This window comes from Candida pseudojiufengensis, assembly GCF_024610245.1.
Source record: "Candida pseudojiufengensis strain CBS 10847 chromosome Unknown scaffold6, whole genome shotgun sequence".
Lineage (NCBI taxonomy): Eukaryota > Fungi > Ascomycota > Pichiomycetes > Serinales > Debaryomycetaceae > Lodderomyces > Lodderomyces pseudojiufengensis.
In genome coordinates this window covers 392,062-408,861 of record NW_026261522.1, presented here as the reverse complement: position 1 = coordinate 408,861, position 16,800 = coordinate 392,062, and the positions used below count along the sequence as shown (strand labels likewise).

The following is a 16,800-nucleotide window of genomic DNA, read 5'->3' as shown; positions in this document are numbered from 1 at the left end:
TTTTTAATTTCCGGTAATCTTAGCTCTATATACCATTAAATCCAATCTTTAAGTTTTGACTTTGTCGTTTTATTACTAAAATTGACAACTTCGTCAACATATTTTGAAGTTTAATATCTTAACATTCTTGTTAATACTATATCTACTTCTGCTAAGGAACTCTAAATTAAAATTATTAGATGTTGCATGAACCTGAATTTTTTAAATTTCTTTTATTGAATTGTTGATATAATCTCTATATAATATTCATCTTTATTACACGTGAGTTTTGAATAATATTATCGTTTTTACTGTGATAATAAAAGTGGCTATGTAAATCTTGTTTAAAAATAATAAACATTCGTAATATAATGTTCTTTCATGAGCGGAGTTGTGGATAAACAGTTGTAGATAAACAGTCGTAGATTGGAATGAAGTTAGATAGTTAAATACACCGTAGGACGAACCAAAATATTTTTTAGTCATAAAGAGAGATGAAATTGATTATCGTAAATGTAAGTAACTAATTTAGAACTAAAATCAATATCTAATCTCTTTTTTATTTTGTGTTAAATTTACATGTTGTGTTGTATTATCCCAAATGAAAATTTAGGTATAATGCGAGGATTAGATTGAATTGATTTGGAAAAGCTGATGAATAGGCATCAATGTAATTGAGAATGAGGTCTTTTGATTTTCATAAGTTTATTTAAAATTTAGCTTTTATACATGTTTCTGATAAAAAATAGACATCTAAATTGTAGCACTACATGGAGAATGAGTATTGAGAGTAAATATTTATGAAATTACTATGAAAGTCCGAGTAAGCCTAATTTTTGAAGTGTAGCTTGGTATGAGCGAACTCCTTTATAGTCAATTCATGCTGACGTTTTGTCAAAGATTCGTAAAATTTGAAGAAACCGAATTTGCTTCAGAAGTTTGACGGACCCGACCAACTTTATAGATGTTGCTAATTGAGCTACAAGTCACTATTATGGTGAAACTCGCCAACGAGTTGTCCGTTTCGAATGAATTAAATACTTTTGAACATAAATTGAATATTTCGGAGATATAAAATTCAAGACGCGTCATCGGATTTATGAATTTATTTCAGTTTTGTAAACAAAAAAAAAAAAAGAACAAAATAGAAGTTTAACAACCAAAATGAAAAGATGTTAAGAACACAACTTCCAAGTACACTCATTTAAATGAATCAACAACAAATAATAACCAAACTAAAGTCATGTAAAATTTCAACATTAAATGATATAGCAATATTATGTGGATCTCCAATATTAGGACCAACAAAATCAAAAAGAATTGAAGGTATAATTTCACAATATAATTTATTTCAAAATCAATTTCTTAATAATGTTGGTCCCACCAAGAAACAATCTATATTATCTATTGATATAGGTATAAAAAATTTTTCATATTGTAAATCATATACCTCATCAAATTTTAATTGGCCAATAGAAATAAATAAATGGGATAAATTAAATTTAAATGAAAAATATGGTATAAATTATGTACCTGTCTTGAATCCCAGTACAATAATAGATCAAAAAAGATATTTAAATTTTATAACAAACTCACTAATAGATGATTTAAAACCAAATTTATCAAAAATTAAAATTATTGAAATTCAAAGAACAAGATCAAATAATAATTCAAAAACATTACCAATAATAATGCAAAATTCGATATTTGAAAATTTACTATTGTTGAAAATATATCCTGAATTTTGCTTTTTAGTAACAAGTTTTAAAATGATTCATTTTTGGATTTATAGATTTATTTCAAAAACAAGTGAAAAAAATTTAAAAAAGAATAATAAAATTATAAGAAAAGAATTTATATTTTCGGTTTTCAATAAATTATTTAAAATTCCTGGATATACTGAGTCTAAATTAGATTCAAAAAAATTACTAGAGCACTTGAAATTACAAAAAAATGAAAAAATTGATGATTTAATTGATTCATTACTTTATAATCTATTAATTAATTGTCAATTAAATAATTTATATGAATTTAATAATATAATAAATAATAATAATGAAAATGATAATGGAGATTTAATTGAATTTATTGAATTAAGAAATAAATTTCATATTGATTTAATTAAACCTTTAATTGAAAAGTATGAGTTGGAATTAAAAATATAATAATAGTTTACCTTTAAATTGAAGAAGGTCAAATGAGTAAGGTTATCTAGTGAAATTCATAGAGTCAAACGTATTCAAGAACATACGAAGATATACAATACTTTAAGAGATTTATGGAGACTCAAAGGTTTTGTTTTCAAAGGGTTTTATAGGGTTCCAAGATTCTCACAGAAATTCTAAAATCGTTAGATATTCATAGAGCTTCGAATAGATCTAGAGAGATTCAAATATACCTAATGAAACTAATGACTTAAAAAACTTTTATTAATTTTTATTTTCTATATATCGAAAAGTATAAGAAAAGTGTATAAATAGAAATAACAAATAAACTCCAATTATATTAGCAAATCAATCTGAACATATTAAGTAGATAGTACACTTTTTCCTTTTTTGAATAACATTTTAAAACACACCGAATATTAATAGCAAATTTACGAATAAAAAAATGAAAATGATTGAAAGTTATTGAAGGAAACTCTTAAACTAAAAATCCAAATGCTGCAATAACAACAGCTAAAATTGAACCTGATGATTTAACTGCTGAACCTTCATAAGAAGTAACACCTGGAGTTGAAGATGATGAAGGAGATTCAGATTCTCCAACACTTGAAGATTGTGAATCAACAGTTGTAGATTGTTTAGTAGTTAAAGTTTCAGTACCAGTTTCAATTGGTGAAGTAGTTGATTCAGTTAATAAATGAGTAGTTTCTGGTTCAGTATGAGTTTCAGTTTCACTTGGTAATGGACAATAAGTAACATAAGTTGTATCCCATTCAGTTCTTGTTGTTAATCCAGTAGTTATAGTTGAAGTTTTACAATGATCTTGTTTACAACTTGTAATTGTTAATGTTGTTGTTTGAATATCAGTTTTTGTACTTGTTGTACCATTTGGATATTGTGGCAAACCTGATGATGATGAAATTGGTGATGGTAAAGAAATTGGAGGAATTGATGAAGATGGAGCTTCTGAAGATGAACTTGAATCATCATCACCATTTACAAATAAAGCTTTGATACTTAATGGTTTATGATCTTCACCGTCCTCATTAACAATAGCATAACTACTTCTTGAATATTGATAAGGATCATTTTGATCTTTAGCAGCAAATAAATTATTTGAACCATCAAATTGTAAAATATCATTTTCATCAATTTCAACAGCTAATGGTTCAGAAACAGATAATGATAAAAATTTACCATTAAAATTCAAACTTTGAGGAACTTGTTGTTGACCATTATTTACATTTAACAAGATATAAATTTGTTTTTTTTCATCATCATATTTTAAATTTTGAGGATTTTCACCTAAAAAGAAATAATTTATTCCTGCACCTTCATGAATTGATGATAAACCCTTACTATTAATTTCTTGATCGTTTGATTCAGCAATTAATTGAATATCTTTTATTGCTGCTAATGTAGTTGATGATAATAATGATAAAATTGAAGCGAATGTTAAATATTTCATTTTTTATGGATTTGTTTTAAGTGGTTTTTCTGTGAGTAAGTTTTTCTTAAAATATTATTTAATCTTTTTGATTTATTGAATATTCTTGGTGATTAATAATAACAAGAAAAATAAATCCGAAATAATTTGGGAATTTTCAATCATATTTATATTCTTGTTTCAGATATTTTATAATCTGATATTATATATTTTTTAGCTGTGAGTACCTCAAAATAAAATGTATAATAGATAAAAATTATTATATGATGTAATGTTATAACATGAAACAAGCGGAAAAAAAAAAAAAATAATCTATTTTTAGAAAAAATATACAAGTAATCAAACAAAATAAAATAAACATGAGGGTACCAAAATAAATAATGATAAACAGAACGTATGAATGCCGTAAAGTCAAGAAAATTAAATCTACGCTGGACTTCAGTATACAACAGAAATAATCATCCAAATTAAGTAGTATTTAATATGTTTCTTTTTATGTATCCAGGATCTTTGCTACTGACCACACATGTTTTTTATCAATGTTAAAGCCATCATATTATTTAAACTCCTACATCCTGTCCTAATTGGTACATCACCCGTATAAAGAAAGAATCCGTAATTATTAAGCCCTAATCCCCATCTTTACTCTTAAAACCTTCGCTATTCCGCTATGGCTTGTTAAAATAATTTAAAATTGTGGAGAAAAAGAAATTTATAATTAAATTGCAAAAATCTTTATTTTTAGACATATCTTGAAAATAAATAAACAAATAAATAAATCTTAGTATTAGGTAAATTACTTATTGTGTGATTTTCCTTGTTGGGTAGGTCAGACTACAAAAACTGATAAACGTGATGGTTACTTGCCACTTGTAAGAAAAAGAAAAACAGAGATGCATGTAATGAGAAGTGGTTTGTTAATTGGTTAATGTTATTCTAAATTAAGCTAATGTATATGTTTATTTTGTTAAGTGAACGTAAATTTACATCATGTACATTCAATTTTGTAACTTTCTGAATTCTATTTCACTAAAATCATGCAATTTATATACAAAAATAGAAATCATTAAATAAATAAACAATAGAACTAATATAGTATGAGGGCAAAATAATAATTCAATGACTTGATTGATGTTTGTTTGTTGTCTTGGCATTGAATAGCTAATCTCATCAATCATAATTCATGATTATTGTATGACCCCCTTTTTCGTGGTTTTGCGTTTGACTTGTTTTTGTTTTCTGCGCTTATTAATATGACTTTCTTTCTCTATATTTTCGGTTATTAATGGAAAAAGATTTAACTAAGGGTCCGAGATCTTATTTAGGTTAATTTAAAATTTAAACTTTCTTGGATTATATCAACAAGAAAAATTTTATAGAGCAAGTAAATAGGAAATGCCTTGTTTATTGAAAGTTTGGCTCTATTTAGATTGTTAAAGATCAATACTTTGAAGGTACTGACTTAGTCAGGGACTCTCATTGATTTATAATATTGACAGTATTGCGTCATTAACGTTTTGAAAAATGTTTTGATGATCGTCAGATCCTTTTTTTTCTTTTTTTACGAAATAAATTTACGATAGAGACAGAGAGAAAATAGAATAATTGTCCTGACTTCATAATACTTTTTGATGATTGAGAGAAGAAAACAAGCAATTAGAACTGGCAAAAAAAGGCTAGCTCAAAAAAGTTCTAAACAGGCTAAGCAGTTGTCGTTTAATGCGGTGTAGAAAGTTCTGACTGACTAAAAAATTTCAAATTCAAGAGAAAATCAAGCAGTGTTTGTATGTATTGATACTTCTGGAAAACTAATATGGTTCTTAGAACCTGACATTGTAACTTCCTTTGATTAAATACTTGAAGGTATTATAAGTATCGGTCAAATAAACGAAGAACCAACTAATAGATCAAACTGATTTATGTTAATCTTCAATATATTTTGTTAGTTTTGAAAAATTGAGAAATCCTCATGATATCTTCAATATGTTAAATTGTTACATGATGTATTATTCCTCGACACAGAAAGTTTATAAACGCCGATATAAAGCTTTAAAACCTCTGTAAGTTTGCTTTAACTTTCCTATCAAAGTTGTCTAATCCATGATTGAATAAAACTAGACGCCTAAATGATTAATTATTAAACCCCCTAATTTTTTCTGGTGTCAAATTGGTAGCATCATTACTTAGCAATTCGGTTATTTACATTTGTCAATTGATTTTTTATCAATTTAGTTGCAAATTCTTACAAAATTTAGATTTTATAAATAAGTTTGAATCTGGGAATATAAGCTCCGTAACCTTTTATAATCTCAGACCAATCAGTTACTCATTAGATCGAATTCCTGTATTGAAGACCTTCATTCCAAAAACATGAACACTTATACTTGAGTGAGACTAATTTGTTAACTCGTATAAAAAATTCTGAAACACATGTATTAGAGTAAAAGTAAGAGACAAAATTTTAATAAATAATTTAATCATATCAAATAGCACTAAATTTTAATATTAGTTGTAAACTCCCATCATTATTCAAGGATTAAAAACAATTCTACCTTCATATTGATTATTTCTTAATTTTTCAAAATAATCAGGTAATTCTTTTAATTTTGCAACTTGAACTTTTGGAATTATAGCTTTTGAATCAACTAATTCCAAAACTTCTTCTAAATCAGTAGAAGTACCCCAAAATGATCCTAATATTTGAATTTCCCTTAAATCTAAATCTGCTAAATTAAATTTAATTTCTTTTGTACCTAAACCAACTGGTATAATTTTACCTTTTGGTTCAACATATTTTTGACATATATCAAAAGTTTCTTGAATTGAAACAAAATCAAAACATGATTCAAAACTACCTGGAGGAATTGTTGAGGGTAATGTTTCATAAATTTCATTAGCTCCATATCTTTTTGCTTCTTCTCTGGCTTTTTGTTTTTTTTCAATTACTGTTATATTAGCACCAAAAATTTTTGCAATTTGTATAGCATTTCCACCTAATCCTCCTGCTCCAATGATTAAAATTTTAGAAGTTGGTTTTATATTAGCCATTTTTATAGCATGATAAGGAGTTAATATAGCATCAGTAGAAGCAGCAGCTAAATTTGAATTAACACCATTTGGAATCTTAATTAAATTTCTTGGTTTATTAATTAATAAATATTCTTGATATCCTCCATCATTTCCTAATCCATACCAATCTCCAAATGCTTTCTTACATACATTATCCATTGAATCACGACAAAATTTACATGATCCACAACCATTTGGTCCAACTGCGGCTACTCTATCACCAATTTTAAATCCACTACTATTATCACCTGGTCCTAATTCACATATAGTTCCTGCAATTTCATGACCCATTACATAATTATCACCACAATCTAATCCTTCATAAATTACATGAAGATCAGAATGACATAATCCAACAGAATCAATTTTTAATAATAATTCACCTGTTTTTGGTTTTTTTACAGGTAAATCAGTTTTTAAATTTAATCCTTTTGATTTTTCATACAAGAATCCATATTGAGTTGAAGGAATTGAACTTGTAGTTGATGCTGACATTTTTGAAATTAATGATGTTATATTAGATGTTTTTAAGGATTTTAATTGTAAATTTTTAAATACTGATGACATTAAAGAAAGAAGGAATTACTGTATCCTATTATATGAAAAATTTCAACTTTCTTTTCTTTAAAGCTTAAATTTAAACCAAACAAGGACATAATTAGGGAGATTTATAACTTTGAATATATAATGTTAAATCTTTCCAAACATATTGATATTTGCTATTTAAAGTATTTATATGTAAGTAAACTTCTGTATCTGTTTAAATTGAGTTTCAGGAATATATAAATACCCCCTTGAAATATTTCAGAACAATATTTTTATTTTATTTCGTAACTTTAATAAGATACAAACATTGAAGACAATTGGAACTTAATTTTTCGATTTTGACTCGATGTTCATAATATTGAGATTTTTGTATTTTTGAAATATCGTATGATGATGATTTAAACTTTTTGCACCCTTTTTTCATTAGCTATCCCATGAACACTCCAATTTTTAATAACCAATCGATAAATATTCCAATTTCAAAGTATCAGAACATTTGAATAAAATCTTCTTGTATCTAACTACTTTGAAGCAGTTCTGTCAATCTCAATACCTCTATATTCTCCATTTTGAAGTCAATTATCAAAAAGCCTCAGACACAGGTGAATCATCATTAATGTACAGTAAATACTAGATCTTGTTCATTCATAAAATTAGTTTCAGCCTTACCTTCTCTTTTAAATCAAAGATTTGAAAAAATATTTTATTAAGAGCTTAGTCAACCAATTAAATCTATATTAGATCATTTTAGTCATCAGCATGAAATCAAATCAAAAAAATCTTTAAATCATATGCAATAACAAATAGAAATTTTATCAACAAATTTTATTTTTGCGGGGGATTTACAATTTTAAGATGTTCCAAATAAGATGACATTCTCCAATACTTGGTTAATTGGAGATTTAAGAGACTTGACGATCAATTGTAACTATTCTAACAACGAAGTGTACATTTTTCTGAGCATCAAATTTGTCATTGATCCAAAGTTATTACAGTAAAAAATTTTCAATTAGACATAGAAGTACGTAATATGTCAAAGTAAAACATGAATGATTTAGGTTGGAAATCAAATAATTTCTTTTTGAGAAATTGAGCGGATATTTGCCAATATGCCCGTAAGATCAAAAACAAAATTTTAGGTCGAGATAGACGATCGATGATTAATTTAATGGTACGATAAAAAAGATCATTCCGGTGCGGAGTAATTAAATTTAATTAATAGAAATTTATTAATTCAGGTAATAATGACTTAAAAAAGTAATTTATTATGAGTTTAAAACTTTTGTTCAATATTACACTACCAGTTAATAGCTTTAGTAAACCAATTAAAATTTATTTCAATTACATTACATGAAACCTTGCTCACTGTTTTACGTAGTACAAAAACTGGTATTAGAGCGAGAGAATCTCATTCTAAGTATTGAACTACTCGAACAAACAAATCTTACTCACAAGTTTATAAAAATTTTCAAAAATTTATTTTATAATTTCAACAAACAACTTTTTAACAACAACAGTGGTTAAAATCATCTTTGAATTGAAAGATTTACTGAGTAGATATTATAAAGTATACTTCGGTGAATTTTTTAGCCAGATACTTACATAATATTTCATTCACTTTACTGAAAATTCAATTAAGGTTTTGTTGTGAAGAGATCTTAGATCAAGATTAATTTAAAATGGAGTCTGTTATAAAAGTTTCCATGACAGTTTGTCCTTTTGTTAAATCAAATTCAATTCAAACTTTAAGAACATTAAGTAGAAGTTCTGGAGGATTAGCTTCAAGAGCTCGTCAATGTCCTTATATGGCCAATGTTTTAGAAGCTCAAGAATTACAACAACAACTACAGCTAGTACAACAAGAAAGGACTTATTCTCAAGCTTCAAAACCAAGAAGAGCAAGTGTTAGTCGTTCAACTACTTCCCAAGTTGTACCACCTACTCCTCCATCTTTTATTTCATCATCACCTTATCATTTTAAAAATGAAAATTTAATTGATTCAAAATATAATCAATTTCAATCTAATGAAAAATCATTTGATTTTAAAGGATTTTTAAATGATGATTTAAATAAAAAAAGATCAGATAAATCTTATCGTTATTTTAATAATATTAATCGTTTAGCAAATGAATTTCCAAAAGCTCATCGTACTAAAGAAGAAGATAAAGTTACTGTTTGGTGTTCAAATGATTATTTAGGTATGGGAAAAAATGAAAATACTTTAAATGAAATGAAAAAAGTTTTAGATAAATATGGATCTGGTGCAGGTGGTACAAGAAATATTGCAGGTCACAATTTACATGCAATAAAATTAGAATCTGAATTAGCTGCTTTACATAAACATGAAGCTGCTTTAGTTTTTAGTTCATGTTTTGTTGCAAATGATGCAGTATTATCATTATTTGGTCAAAAAATTAAGGACCTTGTTATATTTTCAGATGAATTAAATCATGCTTCAATGATTCAAGGTATTAGAAATTCAAGAGCTAAAAAACATATTTTTAAACATAATGATTTGAAAGATTTAGAATTTAAATTATCTCAATATCCAAAATCTACTCCAAAATTAATTGCTTTTGAATCTGTTTATTCAATGTGTGGTTCAATTGCTCCAATTGAAAAAATTTGTGATTTAGCTGAAAAATATGGTGCTATTACATTTTTAGATGAAGTTCATGCTGTTGGTATGTATGGTCCTCATGGAGCAGGAGTTGCTGAACATTTAGATTTTGAAGCTCAATTAAAACTGGGTATTGAAAATCCTCAGGATGTTCAAACTATTATGAGTAGAGTTGATATGATTACTGGTACTTTAGGTAAAGCTTATGGATGTGTTGGTGGTTATGTTACTGGAAAAGCTAATATGATTGATTGGTTTAGATCTTATGCTCCTGGTTTTATTTTTACAACAACTTTACCACCAGCAATTATGGCAGGTGCTTCAGCATCAATTAGATATCAAAGATCTACTTTAAAAGATAGAATTTCTCAACAAAAAAATACAAGATATGTTAAAGATAATTTAAATAATTTAGGTTTACCAGTTATACCAAATCCTTCACATATTGTACCTGTATTAATTGGTAATGCTCAAGATGCTAAAAAAGCATCTGATTTATTATTAGATAAATATAATATATATGTTCAAGCTATTAATTTTCCAACAGTACCAATTGGTGAAGAAAGATTAAGAATTACTCCAACACCTGGTCATAATAAAGAAATTTCAAATCATTTAATTGAATCAATCGATTCTGTTTTCAATGAATTGGATTTAAAAAGAATTAATGATTGGTCTCGCGCTGGTGGGTTATGTGGAGTTGGTGAAGATAACCACTCAATTGATCATATTTGGACTGATAAACAATTATCTTTGGATGATTCAAATTTAAATCCAAATGTTTTTGAACCAATTATTCCACCAATTGGTGTTTCATCTGGTGTCATGGCTTAAGCATAAGCAATCATTTTATTTAAGTAAATATCTTTAACAATATATATATGAACAATCTTTAATAAATTGTGTAAAACTTCCTCTGACGTAGAGCGAAGTGGCATCAAATTGTCCTCGTTAATAAGTCACTCTATGAATTTTGTGTAATCAAACCAAAATGGAAATTTCTAATTACATACATACAAATTCTCATAACTACATAACCAGCTTTAAATCCACACATTTAAACACAATTCTTTAATTTGAAAATATATTCTTCTTCAGCTTCATAGTCTCCAAGAATAGCTATGACTGATACATATGAATATATTGATTCAAAAGAACCACTCACAAAATATCCTCAAAAACTGAAACGAATAAAATTATTAAAAAGATTACTTTCAATTGGAGTAATTTTAAGTATATTAATATGGGGATCATCATTTTTATTTATAACAGTGGACAATTTTCTAATAAAATATGGAAATTATGAAGTAAATCATCAATTTTTAAGTCAAAGTATTTCTTCAAAACCTTCATCAATTTATGTTAGTCCAAATGATAAATTTACAAATTTTGGAGATAAAATTCCATTAAATAAAAAGATATATGATGATCATGAATTAAATCCTAAAATACATGATATTCAATGGATAAAAGAACCAAGTTCAATATATAATGATCAAGGAACATATGTTATAAAAGAAGATATATCATCAAAAGATGATTTTAAAGTTGTTATAAAATCAATAGCTAATGAAAAATATGAACATACTTTAATTGAAACTTCAAAATTTACTTATGATGATAAAGAATATTTAATTGAAAAATTTAAAGCTTCTCCTGATTTAAAAAAAGTCTTGTTACAAACTGATATTACAAGTAGTTGGAGATATTCTTCATTATCATTATATTGGATATTAGATGTTGAAAAAAAAGAAATTGAACCATTATTTAATGGAAATACAAAAATATCAACTGTTTCATGGTCTCCTGATTCATTGAATGTCGCATTTATATATAATAATAATATCTACCTCAAAAGCTTGAAAGATAATAAATTAACTCAAGTTACATTTGATGGTTCAAATGAAATTTTTAATGGGAAACCAGATTGGGTATATGAAGAAGAAGTATTTGGAAATGATTTAGTTTTATGGTGGTCACCTAGTGGTGATAAATTTGCATTTTTAAAATCAAATAATACTGAAGTTCCTGAATTTATAATCCCATTTTATGCTCAAAATGAATTTAAAGATTATCCAGAAATTGTAAAAATTAAATATCCAAAAGCTGGTTATCCAAATCCATTGGTTGAAGTTTTAAGTTATGACTTAGCGAAAGATAAATTAATAAAACATGATTTAAAATCAGAACATATTGAAATTAATAATAGAATTATATCTGAAGTTGCTTGGGTTGGAGAAGAAATTTTAGTTAAAACTTCAAATAGAGCAAGTGATCATTTAAAAATTTTTTTAATAAATGAAAAAAATTCAAATTTAATAAGAACTCATAAATCAAAAAATGAATGGTTTGATAGAACTACTATATTTTATATACCAAAAAACAAAACAGCTGGTCGTGAAAATGATGGATATATTGATATTATACTTGAAAATGGGTTTAATCATTTAGCTTATTTTTCACCACCTGAAAATCCAGAATATAGATTATTAACAAAAGGAAATTGGGAAATTGTAGGAGGAGTTGATTCATTTGATTATAATTCTAACACTGTATTTTTCACATCAACTATAAAATCATCAATTGAAAGACATTTACATTCAATAAATTTATTTGATCAGACAAATAATGGATTACCTTATATAAAAGATTTAACAGCAAAAGAAGGATATTATTCATCATCTTTTTCAAGTGGTGGTAGGTTTTTATTTTTATCTGATTTAGGTCCAAATGTTCCCACACAAAGAATTAACGATTTAAAATTAGGTAAAAATGTTAAAACTATTGAAGATAATTTTGAATTTTCTAAAAAATTAAGAAAATATATATTACCAGAAATTAAATACGGTGAAATTGAATTGACGGATGATGAAACTGGTGAAAAATTTAAAGTTAATACTCAAGAAATTTTTCCATTAAATTTTGATAAAAATAAAAAATATCCAGTTTTATTTTTCATATATGGAGGACCTGGTTCACAACAAGTTACCAAGAAATGGTCAATTAGTTTTAGTTTATTAGTTGCTGCTGAATTAAATGCCGTGGTGGTTACTTTTGATGGTAGAGGTACTGGTTTTAATAATTTAAATTATAAATTAGGTTCTAAATTTAAATATATTGTTAAAAATAAAATTGGTAAATATGAAGCTAAAGATGTTATATCTGCTGGTAGGTATTGGTCTAAAAAATCATATGTCGATCCAGATAGAATAGCAGTTTGGGGTTGGTCTTATGGTGGTTTTTTAACTTTAAAAACTTTAGAAAGTGATTACCAAGATTCCGTATTCAATTATGGAGTTGCAATCGCACCAGTAACAAAATGGAGATTATATGATTCAATATATACAGAAAGGTATCTAAATACACCTCAAGCCAACCCCGAAGGTTATCAAATAGGATCAATAAATAATATAACAAATTTTAAATCTGTTAAAAAATTTTTTATTGGTCATGGATCAGGAGATGATAATGTTCATTTACAACATTCATTACAACTTATAGATGAATTTAATTTGAAAGAAGTTGAAAATTTTGAATTTATGATTTTTCCTGATTCAAATCATGGAATGAATTATCATAATGGTAATAAAATTGTTTTTGATAGAATTTTAAATTTTTTGAAAAGGGCTTTTAATTGGGAATTTGTATAATTAGAAATTGTATTATTATTAATTCAAATTACGTTGATTTTAAATTTAGTTCTTACAATGTATGTCTTTTAGCCCATGATAAAACAACTTCTGGTAAAACCTTTCAAACACAACAGGAGTAATATCATATTTGTTAAATGATATATTACAACAAATGAAATTTGAAAATAATAATGCTATCGAAGATTATGGTGATAATGGAAATATTGGAGGAGCAAGTGAAGAAATGATACTAGATATTAATTTAGTTAATTTGGCTGGATCCGGAAGAGTAACAAAGACTAAATTATTTGGTCAAAATGATAGAAATAAAGAAGGTTAAATTTATCTGAGATATATAGCTTTTTAAGATATTCATTAATAGTGGGTATGAATTTAAACATCTTTCGAATTTTTCTTTTCGATATTTTTTTTCAAAGGTTAAAATATTTACTCTACCACACCCATAATAGGGCCAAAACTGCAGCAGTAATTAACTAATTCTTCTTTTTTTATACCTAGCCGAACTTTCTTCAACTCCATTAACAAATTTTAAAATCACGTCTGAATCATAGTTTGTTAAAATTGCATAAAAATTGGTATCAAGATTCAAAAATAATTTCCTTAATCGAGTCGAACCACTTCGTTTATCTCTTGATGTTACTTTTCTCAATTTTAAATTTCTCAAATCAATACAATTACTTAAATCCAAACAACTTAAATCTTCAATTTTATTATTTGATAAATTCAAATGCGTTAAATTTGGTGGAAATTTTTGAAAACTCAACATTGAAAAAGTTATCTGATTATTTTGTAAATCCAATTTTTTTAAATTATTTAAATTGGAGAAATTTCCTTGCATAGTTTCTAATTTCAAATTATTGACGATCAATTCCTCTAATGAATTTGGAAACTGATCAAGATCCAATGAATCAATACCTAAATTTATTAATTTCAATTTGGTCAAATTTTTACATTTAAATGAAACTTGAAAAGATGAAGATCGTTTATGATCCATTGGCATTGAGCTTTTTAAAATTAAGTTTTGCAAACTTGTTGAATTGAAAGATACATTTTCTTCTAAATCAGTTAAAAGCACCAACGGATCAATTCGCTCTGGGCCAAAGGCATAATTGTCTGACATATCCAACACTTTCAACGATTTTAATTGACTCAAATTTGAATCGAACAAATCAGACCATATTTCATTGTTTGTAAGATTAATCTTATCCAGCTCTGGAAATTCAACGTAACCTTGTGCCATAATGTAACAATTTGTGATGATGATTTTGGACATTTTCTCGGGTAAACTGGCAAAAACGACGTCTAATCTAAGAAAGCCGACACCGTTTACTTCCAAAATATCAAGTGACGTCCGAATCAGAATACTTACTACATCTAGGGTATGCCTACTATCGCAAATCTTCAAACTCTTCAAGTTTGGCGGGAACTGAAACTCATCACCAATACGAAACAGTTCACTTGCTTGTGATAAGTAAGGAACATGAAATGGGCCTTCTTCTAACAACTGGTCTATTCTATTTTTATGGAAATTGCTGATGAAATTCATAGTTTTCAATGAAATGGGGAACGATGTATAACCTATGTGATAAAGCTCAGGACAGCAAGATACATGAAGTAATTTTAGATTGTTATATTTGGATAAATCACCTAAAGTTGTAAAATCACAAGAATAAAGTCCAAGACTTTTGATGGACAACGGGAGCTGAAGATTATCTAATGAACTCATCTTGCAGAGTTTTTTGCAATCAAATGACTCAAGATGATTTAGATCGCTCATATCCAACTTAATATTATGACCTTTATCCAATGTTAGCTGCTTCAAAGATTTAGGAAATTGAATTGTGAATATATCAAAATGAGATGTTGTCAAAGATTGGAAGAAGGTACTTTCAACCAAATTTAGGAATGATTTAATTTCTTCGTTTTTGACATGTCCAGCAAGATGTTCTAAATATTGATCCAAATCTACACCAACAATGTAAACTTCATTTAGAATCGAGACTAGATCAGCAAATGTAGTACTTTCTAAGATCTTAACCTCATAATTGACTAATTTGAATCTTGGTTCTTTTACTAGTTGATTGATTTGTTTTACATTCCCAATGATTATCGGAGGTATAAATTCAAACAGTTGAAGAAGCTCTATTAATGATTCAACTGAATTGTTTTGATCTTCATTTATTTCATATTTTGGATACTTTCTTTCTAATGCAATATGTTGTAAACCTGGAATATATAGTAAGCTTTTGATTATAGATTTATCCTTGATATTACTGAAAATTAATGATAATATTTCCTTGGGTAATTTGAGAAATATTTCCATTTGAACGGTGAGTTTTGGTTATCTTGATTGAAAGTGAGGAATAATTTTGGTTGCCACTTTTTTGAAAATCAAAATTATTTAGACGTGATTTACTGGCTACCATGTGGTGTTTCAAACTCGTGTCTTCCACCTCTGTCTTTACCTTAAACATTAGTTTGACATTTAGCAAGTATTACTACCAAACAATTTCAAAGCTTTGAGTGGCCTAACTTTGATGAAATTATGTACTCCTGTTTGCTTTCATTTTGCTAGGAGTCTAATGTGAAACCACACTAAATCCAATTTTTGAAAATCTCCTTACTAAAATTTTATTGCTTGCTCTCAGTGAAGAAGAGATACTTTTAAACCATGGATCTCATGATTTAAATTTATAGCTTAAAATAGTAACGAGCTCCTATCTATCTCCGAATATCATTGTTGTGGTTCAAACTTCTCACATGTATTGACGGCTAGCCGTTTTACTTTGATATTATGAAATGAAAAATGGAAATCATGTAACTCTGTGAAGGACTAACTTGTAGAATGGTCTATTCTAATTATTATACGGAATCAAACCTAATCTAGTTGCTGGATACTACATTCGAGTGATATGAGTGAAACGTTTTGAAGTTGGCTTTGACATGATTCATTTAGCGGTTTTCACAAGCAACTTGGTAATTAAAAGTTTGAACCAATAAGATATTTTCATTCTCTTCAATATTCGAATTCAATGAAGGATTTTGTTCTGTGATGACATTTTCAATTATAATTCTTCGGTTTCTAGAATATTATTATACGCAATTTTTGTTAGCAATTGAATTAATGAATTCATCATAATTGCCAGTCAATCACCAAAAGTCTAGTAAATCCGATTTAATGATTTAATAGTGTCTTACAATATCATCCATCAATGATGCGATTTGAAAAACCACACACAGACTTGATAACGATTGAATGAGAAAAGCTTTGATCGAAATATATCATTTTGACATAGAAGGACACTTGCCTGATTATATGT

At 27.0% G+C, this 16,800-nt stretch overlaps 6 protein-coding genes across 6 annotated transcripts; 3 read left to right on the top strand and 3 right to left on the bottom strand. All coding sequences in view use genetic code 12, as the record gives it.

The window, feature by feature from the left end:
• Positions 1 to 1,187: 1,187 nt before the first annotated feature.
• CCE1 (cruciform cutting endonuclease) lies at positions 1,188 to 2,144 on the top strand (the record flags this gene model as incomplete). Its single annotated transcript, XM_051757453.1, has 1 exon — positions 1,188 to 2,144. The coding sequence occupies one exon, from the start codon at positions 1,188 to 1,190 to the stop codon at positions 2,142 to 2,144; it is 957 nt and encodes a 318-aa protein (XP_051617009.1).
• A 478-nt stretch (positions 2,145 to 2,622) lies between these two features.
• On the bottom strand, positions 2,623 to 3,612 carry KGF55_000270 (uncharacterized protein; the record flags this gene model as incomplete). Its single annotated transcript, XM_051757442.1, has 1 exon — positions 2,623 to 3,612. One exon carries the CDS (start codon positions 3,610 to 3,612, stop codon positions 2,623 to 2,625), a length of 990 nt encoding a protein of 329 aa, XP_051617008.1.
• A 2,508-nt stretch (positions 3,613 to 6,120) lies between these two features.
• On the bottom strand, positions 6,121 to 7,155 carry ADH5 (Adh5p; the record flags this gene model as incomplete). Its single annotated transcript, XM_051757431.1, has 1 exon — positions 6,121 to 7,155. The coding sequence occupies one exon, from the start codon at positions 7,153 to 7,155 to the stop codon at positions 6,121 to 6,123; it is 1,035 nt and encodes a 344-aa protein (XP_051617007.1).
• A 1,730-nt stretch (positions 7,156 to 8,885) lies between these two features.
• HEM1 (5-aminolevulinate synthase) lies at positions 8,886 to 10,661 on the top strand (the record flags this gene model as incomplete). Its single annotated transcript, XM_051757420.1, has 1 exon — positions 8,886 to 10,661. One exon carries the CDS (start codon positions 8,886 to 8,888, stop codon positions 10,659 to 10,661), a length of 1,776 nt encoding a protein of 591 aa, XP_051617006.1.
• Positions 10,662 to 10,948: 287 nt separating this feature from the next.
• On the top strand, positions 10,949 to 13,477 carry DAP2 (Dap2p; the record flags this gene model as incomplete). Its single annotated transcript, XM_051757409.1, has 1 exon — positions 10,949 to 13,477. One exon carries the CDS (start codon positions 10,949 to 10,951, stop codon positions 13,475 to 13,477), a length of 2,529 nt encoding a protein of 842 aa, XP_051617005.1.
• Positions 13,478 to 13,949: 472 nt separating this feature from the next.
• KGF55_000266 (uncharacterized protein) lies at positions 13,950 to 15,803 on the bottom strand (the record flags this gene model as incomplete). The annotated part of the gene is made up of 1 exon (XM_051757397.1): positions 13,950 to 15,803. One exon carries the CDS (start codon positions 15,801 to 15,803, stop codon positions 13,950 to 13,952), a length of 1,854 nt encoding a protein of 617 aa, XP_051617004.1.
• Positions 15,804 to 16,800: the final 997 nt, after the last annotated feature.